Raw genomic sequence first — 18,221 nt, 5'->3', positions numbered from 1 at the left:
TTTCTGCAAGCTATATCTCTGCTAAACGGCAGCCGATCGAGGCTTGGCATGTCATTTCGTGACCGGGAGAGTCCTGCCAACCGATTGGCACCAGAAAAAAGGATATCCATTCCATCACGATTTTCGCAAAATATCATGATGGTTACATCATCCAATTTGCCAAAAATCGGCCTCATTTTCGTGGTCGAGATTTTGGTGCCAATCGACAGACTGGATCCTCGCGATCCTTGGACAGTTAGTCCTGTGCCGATCTGGCCCTATTTAGCTGAGATATAGCCTTCCGAAATGTTGGATTTGCACATCGTGAAAATACTGGTTTTTTTCTGCAAGCTATATCTCTGCTAAACGGCAGCCGATCGAGGCGTGGCATGTCATTTCGTGACCGGGAGAGTCCTGCCAACCGATTGGCACCAGAAAAAAGGATATCCATTCCATCACGATTTTCGCAAGAAATCATCATTCAACCTATGTATGTACGTACCTCCGCTATTTCTCGTGCGATCAAGGTGTGCCACTACTTCTTGTGATCGCGAGAATATCCCAGATCGTTAGAACCCAGATTTTCATCAAGGATAATAAGGAACAGGCTCTAGTTTGTGGTTTAATGGCTATAACTCCGCTTTATAGTCTGATAAATGCGCGCCTCCTCGTAGTCGGGAGAATGTCCCCGATTGTTTGAAATAAGGATATTTCAAGCGCCATTTATTATCCCAAAGAAATACCTTGCAGTTTTTGATTTTTTTATAAAATTGAATACTTTATTTATATGCCAGTTTCATTTATTTTTTACAAATATATTATTTAATGATGTAACTATTTATATGTTTAATTATGTAAGTTCATAGGTACGTTCTGGCATGTGAGTATGTGTTACAATAATCTTATATATGTATGCATAATAATAACATAAAGCATTTCCTAAAGTGCATTATCCTTGCTGTTCCTTGCAAGCGTAGGCGATCCACGCCTTCTCGTGATCGGAAAAAACATCCGGGACTGCAGAGCTCTCTGTGCATTCGCACACGATGTAGTATTGACTCTGAATTGGAATAGCATTTGTTAGATGGGTAGGAGAGGCAGTCTTTGAAGACACTTACCACATTCTAGACAATGGAGCGATTGCACGGGAAAATTCCTACTTAAATTCCTACGGATAATTTTCATTGGTAGGATCCTCCCGATCGCATGTCTACGTGCCACGCTTCTATCGGATGCTGTAAAAAAAGAGCAGTGTTTTTCAGTTACATAATATAAACATACATTTGTATATCTGTATACGAGTACGAGCTGAATATAAAATAATACAATATATATATAATATTTTATTAGTGGACAGGCTCAGCTATTGCAAAAGTTTTTATCTTCCTAAAATTTTTTTGTTCTTTAAATTCTTTAAATTAAAATCAATTTTCAACAGGGAATAGAATCTCACCGAATGATGTCTCCACAAAGAACAAAAAATATGATGAAGGTGAGGTGAGGTCTCATTTTGACATGGCCGGAAAAGAAAAATATGCAAAAATAAATGGATATCCCCTATTGTCAATGGGCAGAAGCCAAGACCGTCCGAGAGCGTCCGAAGCCGACAGAACGGGAGCAACGACCAGCCCGGCTGATGGGCCATACTTTCCGGCTTGGCCATTAGTCATTATTGACACATTCTTTCCGCCTTTTCCTAGCCCCCAAAGCTGCCGCCCAAGGCTCAGAGTCGTTTTCGCATTTGCTGGATGTTTTTTTGTACTTGTTCGCTGGGTTGTGTTTATTTTGCACAACAAATCGAAACGAAAGTCAGACGCTGTTCATGTCCGTGTAGCTCCTAAGTGATATTTCTGCTTCGGTTAACATATTGTTAACGTTTTTGTTTTTGTTTTTGTTTTTCCTCCTCATAGCTCTGGGGATATCCTTAGGCCTCGCAGGAGATGGGGTAGATGCGATTGATGGAAGGGAATGTGACATCAACTTTGAGAGACGAATCAAAGCTTTATTCCCACTTTAAATTCCCCTACGCAAAATTCTGCATAATTTTTCTATTCAGAAAATATTTCTGTAAGGAGAGTCCCTGGCTGCCATTAGCACTGCTCCCCAAATAAACCCTCAAACCACCATGAGGGGTATTCTAGCATTCTCCATGTTTCGGATATTGGCGGCATGAGTCGGATGTGCCCAGCGTCAGACTTAAAAAAAAAATCAGCCTAAAGCCAACGCCGGACGCGAGCCGACAACATGCCGTTGGCTATGGCTACGGGGCAAGGGGGGTACGGGATACGGATACGGATAGACGTCCTGTCTGGATTACAGGTCAGTGATGTATGTTGTTAATTTGCCAAACAACAGAAAAGCAGCAACAGCCACAAATGAGTGTCGAAATGAATGGACAGGGACAGACCCAGGAGGTGGAGGTAAAAACTTTTCTTTGGTTTTTCTTTGCGGTCAAACCTTTTGATGTTTAATTTACAGGCTGTATAGCAAACCGTGCAAGAAGAAGTGCTGTAAATGAAGCAAATCGGCTGTCTAAGATGCCACTTCTCGTAGATTACTCAAGTGGAAGGATATTAGCTGAATGAAAGACCATATTTTGGGGCAGAACAAAGAGTGAACGTACCTATGGAAGAGTGGGGAATGTAGGGAAAGGGATACTGGTATTAAAGATGCCATACTAAGAACTACAAAGATTGATAGCTGAAGAAAGCAAAGGGAAAGCAGAAGCAATCATGCCCGGAGAAAATCATGGACTCGAGATTTGGAGTCCTCACTATCAGAGGCGTAATGGATGGAAGCAAATTCGAATTGACTTTGACCCGTATTCAAAATTGGCCACGAAAACACCGCCCATACCATAACCCAAGCCATGAGTCCGCCCCCCCCTTGAGAGTTGATGGTTGATTCGAGCTATTAATCTTTATGTTTCCATACATATATGTTTGTCTGAATGCGTGGACTGTCGTATAATAACAAAATAGTTTTGTTCCAGCCAAACAGCGCCTAGTGCCAAGCGCCCACTGGCCCGGACTCCGCTCCGCTCCGGCGCACTTAGACCACGTCCTTTTTGCTGGGCAACTGCACCCGCTTGGCCTGCCAGAGCGAATCGTGTATTGTGAAGGCGTCGATGGTGACGTTCAGATGCCTGGTGTGCACTTCCGAGAAACACTTGCGTTCTGAGATGTATTTGAAGAACTTGTCGAGCATGGCACCGTCCACTTGACTGGGTCCGGTGCCGTACAGCTTGGTCTGTACTCGATCACCCGACTCGGGCATGTAGCTGTAGAGGGCGCGGAACTGGCAGCCCATATCGCGGAACAGTACTAGGAAGTGTGCCGCCTCGGAGCGTGCTATCTTCTCGATCACTTTCTGTTTGGCCTTACTGTTGACGGCGCCCGGAAGGATGCAGTATTCGATGGCATTCAGTATATTGCCGCGATTGGATTTGGCCGCTGGTTGCCTGTAGAGTTTCGAGCTGGATCTGGAGCTGGAGCCCTTCTTGCCCCGCCTGGCAAGCATACATTGAACACACAGATCGGGCCGATTCAGGGTGATACCCTCTCGGTCGGCTTCAGCGATGGCTTTCTTAAGTCTGTGCTGTTTCAATATGGCCGCCCGTCGCCCCATCAGATCATCCTTTTGGCGTGCTCGCTCCTCCGCCTTCTCCCGCTCCTTTTCCCGCTTCAGCGAGGCCTCGATCTCCTTTCTCGCCTTGGCCGCCGCCTGCTGCTGACGGCGCTGCAAGTACAGCAAATGCTGCTTCTGTTTTCGCCGCTCCATTTCAACCACAGAACAGACTCCACTTCGGGTGTGTGGGGTGTACAGTGTGGCATCGGATTGATCTATATAAAAATACATGTACCTAAAATGATTTTCAATTATTTTCCAACCAACTATTTTATTTTTAGTGTTGTTCCCAGCAGCTCTGAGCCGAGAGTAACTATTTTCCGTAAACGGCATGACAACCCAATAGCCGCCCTACTGGATTCGCCTAGAATCCTGTCTCAAATACTGAATCTTCCTAAGATTCTTCCCAAGCATTTGCTTTTTAAAACCATTCAAAATGAGTTCCAATTGAGGTACCACTCTTGGTGCTGATAAAATGAAATGTTTTTAAAGTTTTTCTCGGCTAACGAAAACTGTTCCTGCTGTTGTGGCTTTCCGGTGGCTGAGCTCCAGAGTCATGGAGATCTAAAATAAATATCAACGTAAAAGGGCTTGGCCAAAAAGCAGCTGCCAGACGAAAAGGCAAACGAATTCCAACAAACTGTGGAACAAAATCAAAGGGAAATAAACACAAAAGAAGCCGCCAAGTAAACACAACTGCAGAAAAACAAAAGTGTTGTAAAATAAACCAAAGGAAATTCCAAACCTACTGCCCAGGGAAAACTGATGAAAAACCCCCCAGTCCCAGCGGGGGCAGGGGCAATCTCAGTGGGGGACTCCCCGAGTACGGTCTTAGCTCGTTCTGCCTTTGGGTTCGCGACTTAAGAGAGAATCGTTTCGATGGAGATATTGCACTTAATTAAATGTACATCTGGCAATGTCAAAATAATAATTAAGCTGACAGCATAATGAGTCCTGTCGCTGTCCCTGTCCTTGTCCCTGTTTCGAAATGCCTGCTCCATTGTTACCTGGCCAAATGGAAATTGATTGAGGCGCAGGGAGAGCGGAGACGGACACAGAGACAGAGACTGAGGTGCAACTAATTGAATTTGCCGTTGCCAGACGCAAAATTAGAAAATAGGTGCGTGAACGGCACTGAGAAACTGCGAAACTGAGGAAGGGTAGAGGTGGAGGTAGAGGTAGAGGCGACAAAGTGCCAAAGGCCGCAGGCGAAGATTCGTTTGATTGCTTCGGTCAGCAATTGACTTTGGGCAGAGGAGGAGCAGACGGACCAGACCCTTTAACGGGAAGAACTTAATGAGTTACACGGAGCACAGGTCAGGCTGAGGAAGTTGCAAGTTGAAGGAACCCAACGGGAGACACTCGCACAGCCACTTGTCAAGGTCTTTCGAGTGAACCTCCAGCATACTGGCTTAAAGTACTTGGGATTACCATACGTTGCCACTGGGAATGGATGAATTTCTATACGAATGCACAGGTTTGCATGGGGACCATATTTAATAGTTAATAAATAAATATTTTGGGTTTCTAAGTCAAAGATTTCTGGAATGTAGTGCAGAGCCCACACCCATATTTATTTTTCATTAAAGAAGCCAAACAGATTTCGAGTAATTGAAATTTTATGTGGCATTTGGCTCACAGCACAGCACATCACGTCACATCACATCAGAGCAGAGCAGAGTAGAGCAGGGTTTTCATTTCAATTCCATTGCAGATTGCCGACTGCTGACTGCCGATTGCCGAAATATTTCTGATTGAAGATTGAAGACTGCAATTTACCAGATGGGTCCTGTACGCCCTGTGTACGCCCGCCCCATGAGAGATAATATTCACTGCGTCTGCCATGGCTGTCCCATATCTGATTTCGATTAGTTGAAGGCTGCCCACAAATATGTATGAATCGAGATAAATTTCTGGTTCGCCCTCTGATGCCCGCCTGATGGGGACATGCGTCAAGTGGTCCTGAGAGTTCAAGTGGGGGGCAGGGCCAAGAGCCCGGCAGAAGCAGGAACAATAACTAGAGGAATCAAATGCAAATACCACATCCTTCTTCGACACATCCTTCCACACAGACGAGAATTTCTTATGGAAACGTTGGCTGAATAAATGAATGAATGGACTGGTTAAATATTTGATGCTGGCACTGAGATACTTTCAAGGAGCACGGATACTCGTTCAGCAGGAGATGCCGGAATGACATCTTCTGGGTGCCAGCGTCTGGCTTTGGCATCAGCACATTTCCCACTCGAATAAAAGGTAAACATTTTTGAATTAAATCTGCAACACAAAAAAAAAACAGGAACAGGAATATGGCAGAGGAATATGCTTCTGCTTTTCTGCTTCTCTGCTTCTGTGGCTTGTTGTTTGAGTGCTAATGAGCTTTTGGCTTTATTGAATCAACAGAATAACCGAGAGAGAAAGATATAGAGGGAGGGGGAGGGAAAGAGCTACCAGTTGAAAACTGAAAACACCCACAACTGGGTCGGCACTCGGCACGACAGAGCACGGCTTTATTATTAGTTTTTAGTTCTTTGCCTGCAGCTATAGCTCCTAAATGGATGGGGAGGTTTTTCCGGGTAACCAAAGAGGGGGATCGAGAGGGAGGGGCAGGAGGGGCAGGAGGGGCCCGGCACTGGCAGCATCTAAATATCCATTCATTGTTTCGACAAACATTTGCTGAGCGCGACTGACGGCAACTTTAAAATAATAATTGAAAATAAATAGCCAGTCGAGTGGCCATTGGAGAATAGAGTGCGTGTTAAGTGCATGGCACATTGAAATGTTTACGGGGCCAATTAAACGGCCAGAGATGCCATCTAAATCTCAACGAGCATATAGATCCATGTTTCTGCGCCATGACTAGGGAAATTCCCAAAATAAGCCCATATTTAATTCCCTTTAAACGTAGAGTAAAACTTCCATGAAACGGGCACACATTGAAGGCCCAGGCCCAAGCCCTGGACTTCATTTTGCAGAGCAAGAGCATGGCGACAAGGGCCCATAACAACGCAGACCACACAAGCCAATTTGTGGCCTAAACTCTGCTGCCAGAGACAAGAGTCACAGTCACACCTCCTGGTCACCGTCACCAAGCTGCCACCTGCCACCTGCGACCTGCCACCTGCCACTTCACGTGCACCGTAAATTTGCGGCAACTTCAACTCATTAAAAGTGGAGAGCTGGTGGGCAAAAGTTGCGTCAACCCGCAGCACGTTTTATGTAGATATTTTTTGTGTGTACAATTCGCCCAATGCGAAATGCAATTAGGAATCACCCGAACACGAGTGCATATACATGTGTATATCTGTGTGCCACAGCATCCGTCCTGCGTTTGCCTCTTCCCCGACACGGAGTCCTTTGCCTTTGGCATAAATTAGCAGTTGGGGCCAGGGGAGCCAGAGGAGCAAGCCCAAGCACAACAACAATAACAATTACACACAGAAAAGTTGTTCACTAAAATTAAACATTAAATTTGATGGCAGACAGCGGCGGCAACTTTTTAATTGTCTCTGATACTTCAAACAATAGCAGAAGCAACAGCAAGCGGCAAGCGGCAAGCGGCAACCACAATACCTGAGTACCTGACACACAGGTGAGAGCTCTCCAGTCGCCCCAAAAGTTATTCCATCGAGAAGAAGGGGTTGGGGTTATTTAGGGGTAGGGTGTTCTTTCAGATATATACTCGTAAATGCAACTTTAATCACAGTTTCTCTTAGCTGTTAGCCCCTGAACACGTGTCTCTGTATTTACTCGACCCCGAGAAAAATATAAACCTAATCTGCGCTTACATCTTTTTCAGCCCTTGTCCCATCAGTCAGTCACATGCACAACATTTTGCTTTTTAATTTTTATTATAATGAAATTTAAGTCAAGTGGCTCTCGACCTGACATTGATAGACAGTTGGCCGCGTTGGCCCCGGACACGGACCCGGACCCGGACTCGGCGAGTGAGAGAGAGAGAGTGCAAGGATAAGGCGACATCTGCAGCCAGCTGCTGCTGTTGCTACGATGATGTTGCTGCAGTTGTCGAGCCGTGTACAGTGTGCATGGGTGCAGTCTGCAGGTCTGACAAGCCGGGTTCAGGGCCCTCAGCCTGTCAGAGGGGCCACCCAAAGTGGCATAAGTAAACGCTTGCAACGCGTGGCAGACAACTTGTTTATGGTGGGTGCAAAATGGCTGCCTATTCAAGGGCTCGTTTATTAATTAAGTGCTTGGCCAATGGCTCTGTGCTCTGTGCTCTGTGCCCCGTGAACCGAAGGGGGAAGCGACTTGACTTCACTGACGCGTCCGTATCGGTGTCCGTAGTCTAGACTCTAGACGAGGCAACTATCAGCAGGTCTAGTACCTGCCACCAGCTGTAGTACTCATGTAAGCCATCGGTGAAAGTCTAAAATAAATCTGTTGCATAGTCTGAACAAATGCGAGGTGGTGTCTGCTCAACAAACCTCTTGAATAATTAAATGTGCTCGCCCAAAATATTATTGAAATATTCGAAGCAAAAAAATCTTTTTACGACTAATTAAAGTTATTGTTTTGGCCATGAATAATCCCACATACATACATATTGTAGATGAGCCTCGCCCTCGACATGTCGGGAGGGATTTGCTTTGAGCGCTCATTAACCATTTTTTGGGGCCACCCTCGGAGCTGTTGTGTCTCGCTCTGGCGTCTAGACCAATTAATAATATTCCGTGTCAAGTGGAAAATTAGACAAAGCACCGCCGGAATATGCACACCAATAAACCAAGTGAGTTCTCTCTCGCATTTGTTTCACGTTCAACGGGCAAACAGAAATTGAAAACTGAGCCAAAAAAGCCAAAAACCAAAGACCTTCTTCTTTGTGTGTCTTGGCCCGAAGCCGAGATTAATGCGGAGATTACGGCCAAGTCGGAGACTGGTTATAATTAGTAGAGGAGACCAAAGTGGAGCGGAGCAGAGAGCCAAGTAAATTGAGCTGTCATGAGTGCAGGCGCGAAGGAGAGACCTTGAGATGGGTTCGCTTCGGTTCGGGTCCCATTTCGCGTCAAGGTCTGGGTCTGTGGGTCTGTGGGTCTGGGTCATCCCAACGTCCAGCCGTTCGTTCGTGCCAGCACAAATTGGTTTGATCAAAATGTTGGCTCGGTAAAACCTGCAGCACCCACACCCCACAGGCCACCACAGTGGCTTGAAATGTCCCGGAAGAAAGTCTCCTTCTGTTTGCTTCGTTTTTGTGACACTGCGAGCCACTGTGGCCCGCTGGGGCCATGCAAATTGCGTGTAATTGCTGTCGGAAAAGCGAAAACTCCGCCTCAGTTACTAGGAAAATGGCGTTTTATTTTCACTATGTTCCGAACTCAATTAGCTGCCGTGCGTTGCGTAATTAAGTTGTTTCTAACTGCCGCTGCCACGGCCATTCACATTTCGATAGGCGCAACACTCGCTCTCCCTCTCCCTCTCTCCACAATAGCCACCTCTCTTTGGCCACCTCTCTTGGCCACCTCTTTGGCCAGCCACCTGGCAACGGCAATGGCAATGGAAATGTACGCAAACATTTTCAGAAAACGCTTTGGCTTTGGCTTTAATTAATTTATCACGTGCCAAAATAAAGCACTAACTTCCTTCTCGACCGTGAAGCCAGCCATCCAGCGAGCCGCGTAATTAATTGAATTTCCAGCGGGGGGAGCCCTTAAAGTTCACCGCGATGTGCCACGAACTTCGGCCTGAACAAATGTTATTCACTTGCGGCCAAAGTTGAGCTTAAAATTGAAGTTTTCATGGGCACAGCAGGAGAGCAGGAGAGCGGGAGAACGGCAGAACAGGAGGAAGAGGGGGAGCTGGTATCAGTTTTCGCATAATACCACCTACCACCAGGAGGGGTCTTTGGGGCTAATTATGTTCCCATGTAAACGGAAGAGCACGGACCGCAAGGGCTCTGGGCGCCCGGCAGCCGTGTAATGAGCCAGCGCGGATTTATGCAGATCTGCTGCCGAAAAGTAGGCAATGAAAAACGCTTCGCACACCCCTCACACGTGTGGGGACAAAAGAAGCATTTCCCGTGGCACGGGGAAGCCCGAACGGGGTGCGCATAGAAACAGGCATTCATTTTAAGCAATCAGTCGCTTACGCAAGCGTCTACCGGAAGACTCTTGGCTCTGTAGCAGCAGCAGCAGCAGCAGATAATTAAGCCACCATGAAGGTGTATCCAATTGGCATTCGCCGATTTCACGGCTTGCATCATCCCGTCTGGGCAGTCGTGTGATGGCAGCCATGTATATAAAGCGGCTGCAGGTCCAGCAACGGGTCACCTTCAACAGCAGAGATGAACTTCGTGCAAGGCAGTCTGTGGCTCTTCCTGGCAATCATCACCGTGGCCCAGCGACCGACCAGCAGGGACATCGCCTGCGGACCTGGACGCTATTACAGCGAGAGCCGTCACACCTGTCTGCCCTGGTAGAAAAATGTCCAGCAAAAATGTATAAAACACAAAAGCAAGGTCATTAAACAGGATATCGCCCAGCGCGTTCCCCTTATGCCGCCCTCCATTATTATTTTAGTCTTTTGTTGGCTATTATCAGTGGACAAACAATAGACCCTGCCGGAACGTGTTAGCCAATCTATACTGGTCTTCGGCAAGGGATCCAGGTCCAAGAAGATCCAAAATATCTATCTAAAAGGGAGAGGGAAACGCCTGGTTTCGTCTCGGACAGAACGGCAGCCGTTAAGGCTGATTAGCCATTGGATATCCAATTTGCATCGCTCTACAGCCAAGTGCAGGTCCACATAGCAGAAATGATCTTCGTGCCAGAGGGGTGTCTCCCTACTAGAGACTACACTTTCAGTGTGGTCTCTGTGTGTGTGTTTGCCTGCTTGTTAATTAATTAGCACTGAACAAGCACTGGTTCTCCAGAAGACAGCGGCGCGTGGAACAGCGACCTGCCACAACATTTTACGGCTTATTAAATTTGCAGGCAGCAGCCGCATGTAGACACGTGAAGACTTCTCGGAGCCTCTAGCTTCTTGGCACAGAGCCGACAAGCCGATGATGTTGCAACTGCTGCCGATGATGTTGCCGTTGAGAGGTGGTCGGTGTCTCGTCGCCCCATAATGCAAATTAGAGCCTGCTTCCAGGCAGTTTCATTAAGGTTGAATGCGGGCTCCGCTCTGATAATGCCACACAAAAGACCCGCAAAAGGCTGCATACACGGCGGTGCACTGATGAGAACAAAACGCCTTCCTAGAACCGAGTTTCCGCAGCGAGTTCTAAGGAATCTCTGCATAGAGAAGAGACTTTGAAGCAGAGCAAAACATGTTGTTTTCCACAAAGAGTGTGTATTTTTTTTTAGTTAACTCTGCCGCCCTTACACACACAAATGTATTCGAAATATTTACCATTGTCTTTGGTCAAACTGTCGACAGCCAATAAAGTGTTTTTCTGTTTGCCGTTTGGCCCCAAAATCAAATAAAAATTCATTCGTGGCTGCTTTAATATTTGTTCCAAACGCAGTTGATATTTTTTATATGATTCTCGTATTTGCTTTCGATTAAATTTCAATTTCCATTGGCGGACGGACAGTTGTTTATTGTGGTATTCTGTTAGAATGCAAATTGAGAGCGTAAATTTATGCTGTTTTCTCAGGCGGAGAATACATTCCCCCCATTTCCCTCCACATACATGTGGCCAGACCTCAAGGACTGCCTGCTAATGGCCGCCATCGACGGGCGATCTATTGAAATATTTAAACTTCTATTTTATGGTCATCGAGAAATGTCCAAGCAGTGACAGCTATTGTGACAGGCTGCTGACCAGGACAGAGCCTGCCTTCAAGCTGCCACAAATTAGTGCGTCATGCGAGTGGCCTCTGGCCTCTGGCATCAGCTCCAGCCCCTCCCCTGGCACCCTGGCCACCGCCATGGCACCATGGCATTATACAAACAAAACATAAACTGTAACGAGCTTGTCAGACGGAGGGACCATCGCTGGCCGTCGCGTGGAGGCGACTCCCATTGACTGGCGATGGTAATTGACTCTCTGATGTTCTGCTGTCGAGCTGTTTATCACTTTGTTGCTATTGCTGTTGTTGTCCAACGAGTCTCATAATGTAGCTGACCCTCGCTCGATGGGACACTCTGATTATGGGGACTCAATGAGATGCTCTTTGGCAGGTGGCCACCCTGCGTATGGGTTATATTTACACCCAAAACAGCACGAGCTCCGAAGTTCTTCCACAAAAATTCAAGTTAATGTCCACACACCTCACACACACTCTCTGCTAACCTATCAACCCCCTACCCTTACCCTTAACCTTACCCTTACCCCTCTCTTTGGCCGTAGGCTACAAAAAAAGAGGATATTTACCGCCTTATCCTTTCATTTTTAGTAAATTTTCAAGCAAATATTTGGCCAAGACAACCAGCTCGCTCTAGAAAAAGTTTGGAAAACTCCCAGCACTCCCACACACACAGCCATTTCAATGGGACACACACACCGTGTGTCAGCAGAAATCAAACAACGTGACTTGCCGAAGAAGCTCCTTGACAGAGTCCTTGTTGATTTTTGGAGCGCTTAAATTGATTACGAAATATTTCAGTCGACGTCAGTCGACTCCTCTCATAATTATACCCTAGCCGAAGGCAGTCTTCCATTTACATAAATGCAGGAATACTTTTTACCTTTCGAGCCGAGGAACGGCTCATAGCAGTCTCTGCCTCCAACTCTGGAAGGTACCGGTGAGGCAGGACCCTAATGGGAGATACCTTTCTCTTAACCCACAACAGAGGCAGAGCATTCGGAATCCTTCAGGATGCCAGACATCTCCTTCGCTCGCTTTGCTTATTGAAAATCGGAAATTTAATCCGTTTACTTGGAAATTTGGGAACTGGATGTGTATTGTGCGGATTCTTTGGTGGTTTGCGGCCCAATCATTTTAATGGAAGATTCGTGTTAGGCCTTGTCGGAAATCCATTTCATAGATACTTCCGCACAGATGCACACACGCACATGTATGGAGCGAACACGAACACATCCTTTGGCCGGGCTGGCCATAAATATCCGCATGCGATACGAATATTCGCCCGATTTCTGTTTGGTTTTTTATGGTTTTCTTTGCGCCGCGAATTAAAAATTAATTAAAAATTTTACTGCAAATGCAAACACTCATTTTGGTATTTGTATTTATTCACTTGTGGCATTTAATTAAATTGATTGATTCACGCTTTGTTGCATCTTCAATTTGCTTAAGCTGCACTTTTGGTTGGACAGCCGCCCCGAAAAGGTGATGGATGGTTCCTGCCAAAAAGGAAACTCGGACCTGCTACGGAAATCCAATCGCTCTCATTGTCAATCTGACAAATTGCGCATACGAAAAATGTGGGTTAATCAAAATCCATTTCCCCAAAACGAGACCGGCCATGCCATTAAACTTATGGCCGATACAGGGGACACAAAAGAAGCGGGCCCCATAAAATATGCTTGTGCGCCCAGTTACAGATATTCAGATATTCCAATACATGCCAATGCGATTCTACATACATATGTATGTATGTATGTATGTATGAGTGTGTATGCATACGAAAGCAGCAAAACTTTTACGCGGGAAACTTTAAATGAGAACAGCAAACGGCAAACGAACAGACGGCAGTGGCAGCCAAGTGCTCGGTGCTGGGTGCTCGGTGCTCAATCCTGGGTGCTGGATGCGACAACATCCAAAGTTCGTGGAGGCGGAAAATCCATTTATCATACGGTTGCCGTCAGGATCTATATCTATATCTCCCTCTCCCTCTCTGTCTGTGTGTGTGTGTATGGGGCTGACAAGTCGAGGGACGACAACGAGAGCTGTAAAAGTAACCAAAGACATTTGATGTGCGGTATTTACATGTCAAAACCAAACAAAAAAATAAACTAGCATCAGGTGAGAACAAATGATGATTCCAGTTGGCATTGCCATTGAATCGAATGCACTGAATGGCGGTATCTGTGCTTCAATATGCACAACCGTACACATACATATGTACCAGCTCTGTGTGTGTGTGTGTGTGTGTGGGGGGTGCTTTCTCCTCATTTTTTGCATTGAATGTTGCTGATAATAGCGCGGACGATGACGATGATGATGATGACTTTGCTCTCTGGGATCATCTATGCTGTTTATGTGCTCATGTCTGCGTGAAACTCAGCCAAGATACGACGACAATAGAAGTGGGTGGCACACACATGCATGAATATTTATGTCAGGGCCCGTTTTGGCTTCTGCCAGGGCGCAGGCCCTCAATCGAATGATTTGCGGCAAGTTGGGCCATAAGCTAACAAACTTAAGTGAAAAACTCGACTGGAGGTTGGGCCAGAAAATGTTGCTAATTGGCATTGGGTACCGTCGCTGCACTTGTTGGTTGTTAAATCAGTGTCACTGCATTACTGATTGTCAGCCCAAAATCCTCAACATTTCGTTTTCACCGCTCCCACATTCAACATTTGCAGCCACGCCCATAAATCACCGCAAAGTGCAGCTGTCAGGCAGGACGTGTCACACACACTCTTAACATATTCAACTCCTGTCGACTGTCGACCGTCGCCTGTCGCTGGCCGGGCCTGTACTTTGCTCTGGTTCTGGTTCTGGTTATGGCTCTGGTTATGGCTCTGCCGCCACAAGCCACACAAACATCCATCGGAAACATGCAACAAATTGCACAATAAAATAGCGAAAATCATTGCAAATATACGCGCGCGCAGAGAGCCAGCAGGACAGGCCTGTCACTGCGGCTAACCAAATAAACACAAACCGAACCGAAGCCCCAACCCAACCCATATCCATCCGCATCCCTATACTCGTACCCATATCCCCATCCCTTTGGTGTTTCCAGTCACCAAATATTGAAATCGAAAGCCAAACGAATCGGTTTCGCAGTTACGGTCGCCCCTTCGCCTCTGTTTGCTGTTGTTCTGGCTTTCATTTCGATTTTGACAATTTCCTTTTGGCAAAGAGTCCACCAACCAATACTATGATGGCTTCTGATAGAGAATATTTCAGAGAGAAGTGCCGCTTATGAACCACATTTGTTGGGATTTCCTATTTTGAAATGTGGCTCATTATCAGCATCGGCGAATATGCAAAAACTAGACAGACAGACAGACAGCCAGCCAGGGACGGTCAGGGTTGTAGACTAATCTTCCAATTGAAACATGCATTCGGGCAAAGCCAGAGTCAAGTTCGTTCTGATTAGAGCACAATACTCACGCCGCAAAAAAGAGAGGAAGCTCTAGCTTAGGTGCTTGGAACCGATGTCGATATCGAGATGCTCTCCACCTGCTCTCATGAACCTGAATAAAGAGTATATATACACGAATACATTGGCAGCACGACGAATATTGCAATCTATAAAACCAGAATGAAGTTGTTTAAGATCGGATTGTAATTAATTCATAAAGATTACTCGTCTCGGGGCACAATCAAGTGCTGGGCTATGGTTGTGCATATGTACCCCAACGAATCATAGAAAAATCAAAGCAGACTCTTGATTAGTAGCTTAGTAGCCATTCAACCAGCAGCCAGGCAGATAGACACGCCGTCGAAAAAACGTACACAAAACTGGAAACAAATTTCAATGAACATCGAACGACACATTAATTTAGTGCTCTGTCTGCTGACAGCACTCCGTGTATCCAAAGGCCACAACATAGGGGGCATCATCAGCAGCAGCAACGGCCTCCACGGCAACGACAGCCTGGAGACGCTGCCCGAGGTGCATGGCAGCAAGTTCTTCTACTTTGGATTCGGCAGCAACATGCTGGCCGAGAGGATACACATACAGAACCCCACTGCCGAGAGGATAGGAGCAGCCCTCCTGGCCGACTATCGCCTGGACTTTGCGCGTGAGGGACCGCGCTGGAGGGGAGCTGTGGGGACAATCGTGCCAACGCCGGGGGATCACACGTGGGGCGCTCTCTGGGAGATCGATGTCAGCAATCTGGATGACATAGACAAGTGAGCAGATCAGAGAGGAAGCGAGAGAGCGGGTGTTTGCTGACGTCTTAACCTTTTCCCATTGCAGCCAGGAGGGCGTTCATCTGGGCATCTATGAGGCACTCACTGTATACGTAAAGCTCCAGAATGAGGAGACTGCCACCGCGGCCCGTGCCTATATGCTGACCAAGGCCCACCAGCCGGAGAGCAATCTGTACCACATGAATCGCGATGAAGTGCCCCAAGACCGGCAGCCGTCAAAGACCTATCTCCAGTGCCTGATCAAGGGCGCCATAGAGAGCTCGATACCCGAAGAGTATGTCGTCCGATTGCGCTCAATCAAACATAACGGCAGGGTGGCCAGCAATCTGGAGGAGAGGCTGGGATTGCAAGATGTTTTCCTTCCATAATTCTAAAATATAGCTGCGATACCTACAGCGTACCTGTAGCTACTGTATAAAGAGTACCACTCTATAAGGAACCAAGCGAATTCCCGAAGGATATCTAGTCTAAAATAAAATCAAGTAGATGGATCCAAAGTTTTGTCAATCTGGCAGTTTATTCCATTTTGAACGCGGCATAGATCAAAACCCAATTGCATCAGTGGCGCTGTGACAGAGCTACGACCATGGCTGTTGTCTGAGCTATGAACTCACAAAAGCTTTTCTGTTCCCATTAGCCAATACAAGCTCCAGGCCATGCATAAAAGCTGTCCTGTTCCCAGATAGTATTAGCCAAGACAAGGACCAGGCTAGGAACAGCTGCTCTCTTATCGTTCTTGCTCGCCCACATTTTTTCTTATCTCATTTTCAGTCAATTCATTCCCAGCAGTGCCTGCGTGTAAACAAAAACCATTTGTTGAGTTTTATTTCATAAAACGCGCGCGTTACGTGTTGTATCTATTTGCCAAAATATACTAAATTTAAAGTATAAATAAATATATAAATAAAAAAAAAGTCCATTTTTGTTTAATAATACACGTGAGTTTTGCAATTTAAGTGAAAAATAAACACAACAATTTACAAAGAAAGCTTTCCAAACAGCTGGCTGTGCTTTTTTGCAATGAATATTGATAAATTAAAATATTGAAGGGCAAAGTTCCCCCAAACTAGTGAAGTTCATAACCAATTCATAAGATGCGTGCTTGACTTGACTTAGTCAAGTTCGCAACCACTCAATTCACTGCTTAAAAGACACTGCACTGCTTCGCATTTTGTGAACTGCTTTCGGTGATAAAATATTGTACAATTTCAAATTAAATTCGATAAAACTCATTTCCTTTACAGAACCAACCTTTTTGGACATGGCCTGCAAATTCTATTATTTCGGTTTCGGCAGCAACATGCTTGCTCGCCGCATCCACATACAGAACCCCACTGCCAAGAGAATCGGAGCTGGAAAACTAGAGGTAATCTGGGAATAAATGTGGAAGGAAATATTTGATAGTATTCCCAATATTGCCAACAGAACTACCGCTTGGACTTTCACACAGGATCCAAGAACTGGCTGGGCGCACCTGCCACTATTGTGCCCACAGCAGGAGCCCACGTCTATGGCGCCATATGGGAGATCGATATGTGCAATCTGAAGGATTTGGATGAGTAGGCAGCCCCCCCAACAAAGCACTCTTCTGCATTAAGTTACATTTTTCGCTCCATTCCATTCCGTAGCCAGGAGAGTGTGCCCGATGGCGTGTATATTCCGATCAGTGTGCCCGTCCTCTCACTGACCAGCAATACGGACATCATCTGCCGTGCCTACCATCTCACCAACCAGCCCCTCTCGGAGGTGCATGGACAGAGCGTCCCTCCTCCGAGCATTCCACTCGACCGACAACCCTCGCAGACGTACCTCAAGGTCCTGGTCAAGGGTGCCCTGGAGACGGGCATACCCGAGGAGTACGTCAAGTGGCTGAGGGGCCTCAAGCACAATGGCAATCAGGTGGCCACGATGGAGGAGAAACTGCAACTGGACCAAGTGCAACTTTCATGATAACAAATACTATATGTACTACTGATTGATTCCCGGAAATCAGCTTTCCTGATTCCTATCATCAGGGCTATCATCCCCTACGATATACATACGCAGGATTCATTATCGATCTGTTATATTCTAATTTGTGTCTATTTTTGTAGATACTCCGCTGTGAACTCTTTTCTTAACAAACTTTCAATAACCTCTCGAGCAGAAGAACTTGTCCCAAAAACGGAATTTAATTAATTTGAATCACTTATTTATGATGATTACCAATTTCCTGTCTGCAGAAGCAGCAGCAGCCAATGCCAATGGCCATTCAGACAATGGCCGCCAAGAAAACAAAAGTTTTCAGCTTTTTCCGAGCAGCTCTGCGACTAGCCCGAAAGTGCAATTAAAGTGCAATTTAGTGTGCACTCCAGAGCTGCTGACGACGCCGATGATGATGCTCCAAATGCATTCCGGGCTGAAAGCTAACGAAGCTCATCCTAGCCGAGCCGGGCGATCCTGGCTCCTCCTGGCTTCTGGCTCCTGGCTGCTGTCTTATTAATTTAAATTTGAAGTTTTCGGCAGGGCAGGGAAGGGCAGGGCAGGGGGTGGAGTGGAATAGAGTGAAGACTCTTCAGAGTGTGCCTTTTGGAGCTGCACATTTGCATATTCCTCTGTGTGTGTGTGTGTGTGTGTGTGCCAAAGTACGAGTAATAATAA

The 18,221-nt window shown here is 46.3% G+C and overlaps 2 protein-coding genes and 1 long non-coding RNA gene across 5 annotated transcripts in view; 2 read left to right on the top strand and 1 right to left on the bottom strand.

The window, feature by feature from the left end:
• Positions 1–750: 750 nt before the first annotated feature.
• Positions 751–18,221, bottom strand: part of LOC26534107 (uncharacterized) — a 76,824-nt gene continuing 59,353 nt past the window's right edge. Inside the window, exons 5-6 of one of the 2 annotated variants that reach the window (XR_004470014.1) lie at positions 1,098–1,214; positions 751–1,039 (exon numbers count right to left, since the gene is read on the bottom strand). This is a non-coding gene — a long non-coding RNA (uncharacterized lncRNA). The remainder of the gene's footprint in view (positions 1,040–1,097; positions 1,215–18,221) is intronic. The other variant, XR_004470013.1, reaches the window with a different exon arrangement.
• Positions 15,052–15,993, top strand: LOC4813359 (gamma-glutamylcyclotransferase). Its single transcript, XM_001353946.4, has 2 exons — positions 15,052–15,560; positions 15,628–15,993. Exons 1-2 carry the CDS (start codon positions 15,181–15,183, stop codon positions 15,947–15,949), a joined length of 702 nt encoding a protein of 233 aa, XP_001353982.3. The 5' UTR covers positions 15,052–15,180; the 3' UTR covers positions 15,950–15,993.
• On the top strand, positions 16,311–17,765 carry LOC4813554 (gamma-glutamylcyclotransferase). Of its 2 annotated transcripts, none has more exons than XM_015187884.2 (4): positions 16,311–16,519; positions 16,826–16,947; positions 17,007–17,140; positions 17,210–17,765. In XM_015187884.2, exons 2-4 carry the CDS (start codon positions 16,843–16,845, stop codon positions 17,529–17,531), a joined length of 561 nt encoding a protein of 186 aa, XP_015043370.2. In that variant the 5' UTR covers positions 16,311–16,519; positions 16,826–16,842; the 3' UTR covers positions 17,532–17,765. The 2 variants fall into 2 exon arrangements, with proteins under 2 accessions (XP_015043370.2, XP_001353983.4); XM_001353947.4 differs by lacking the exon at positions 16,311–16,519 and adding an exon at positions 16,631–16,768.

The sequence above is a fragment of the Drosophila pseudoobscura genome, chromosome X (assembly GCF_009870125.1).
Source record: "Drosophila pseudoobscura strain MV-25-SWS-2005 chromosome X, UCI_Dpse_MV25, whole genome shotgun sequence".
Classification (NCBI taxonomy): Eukaryota; Metazoa; Arthropoda; class Insecta; order Diptera; family Drosophilidae; genus Drosophila; species Drosophila pseudoobscura.
This window is presented reverse-complemented; position numbering and strand designations above follow the sequence as displayed.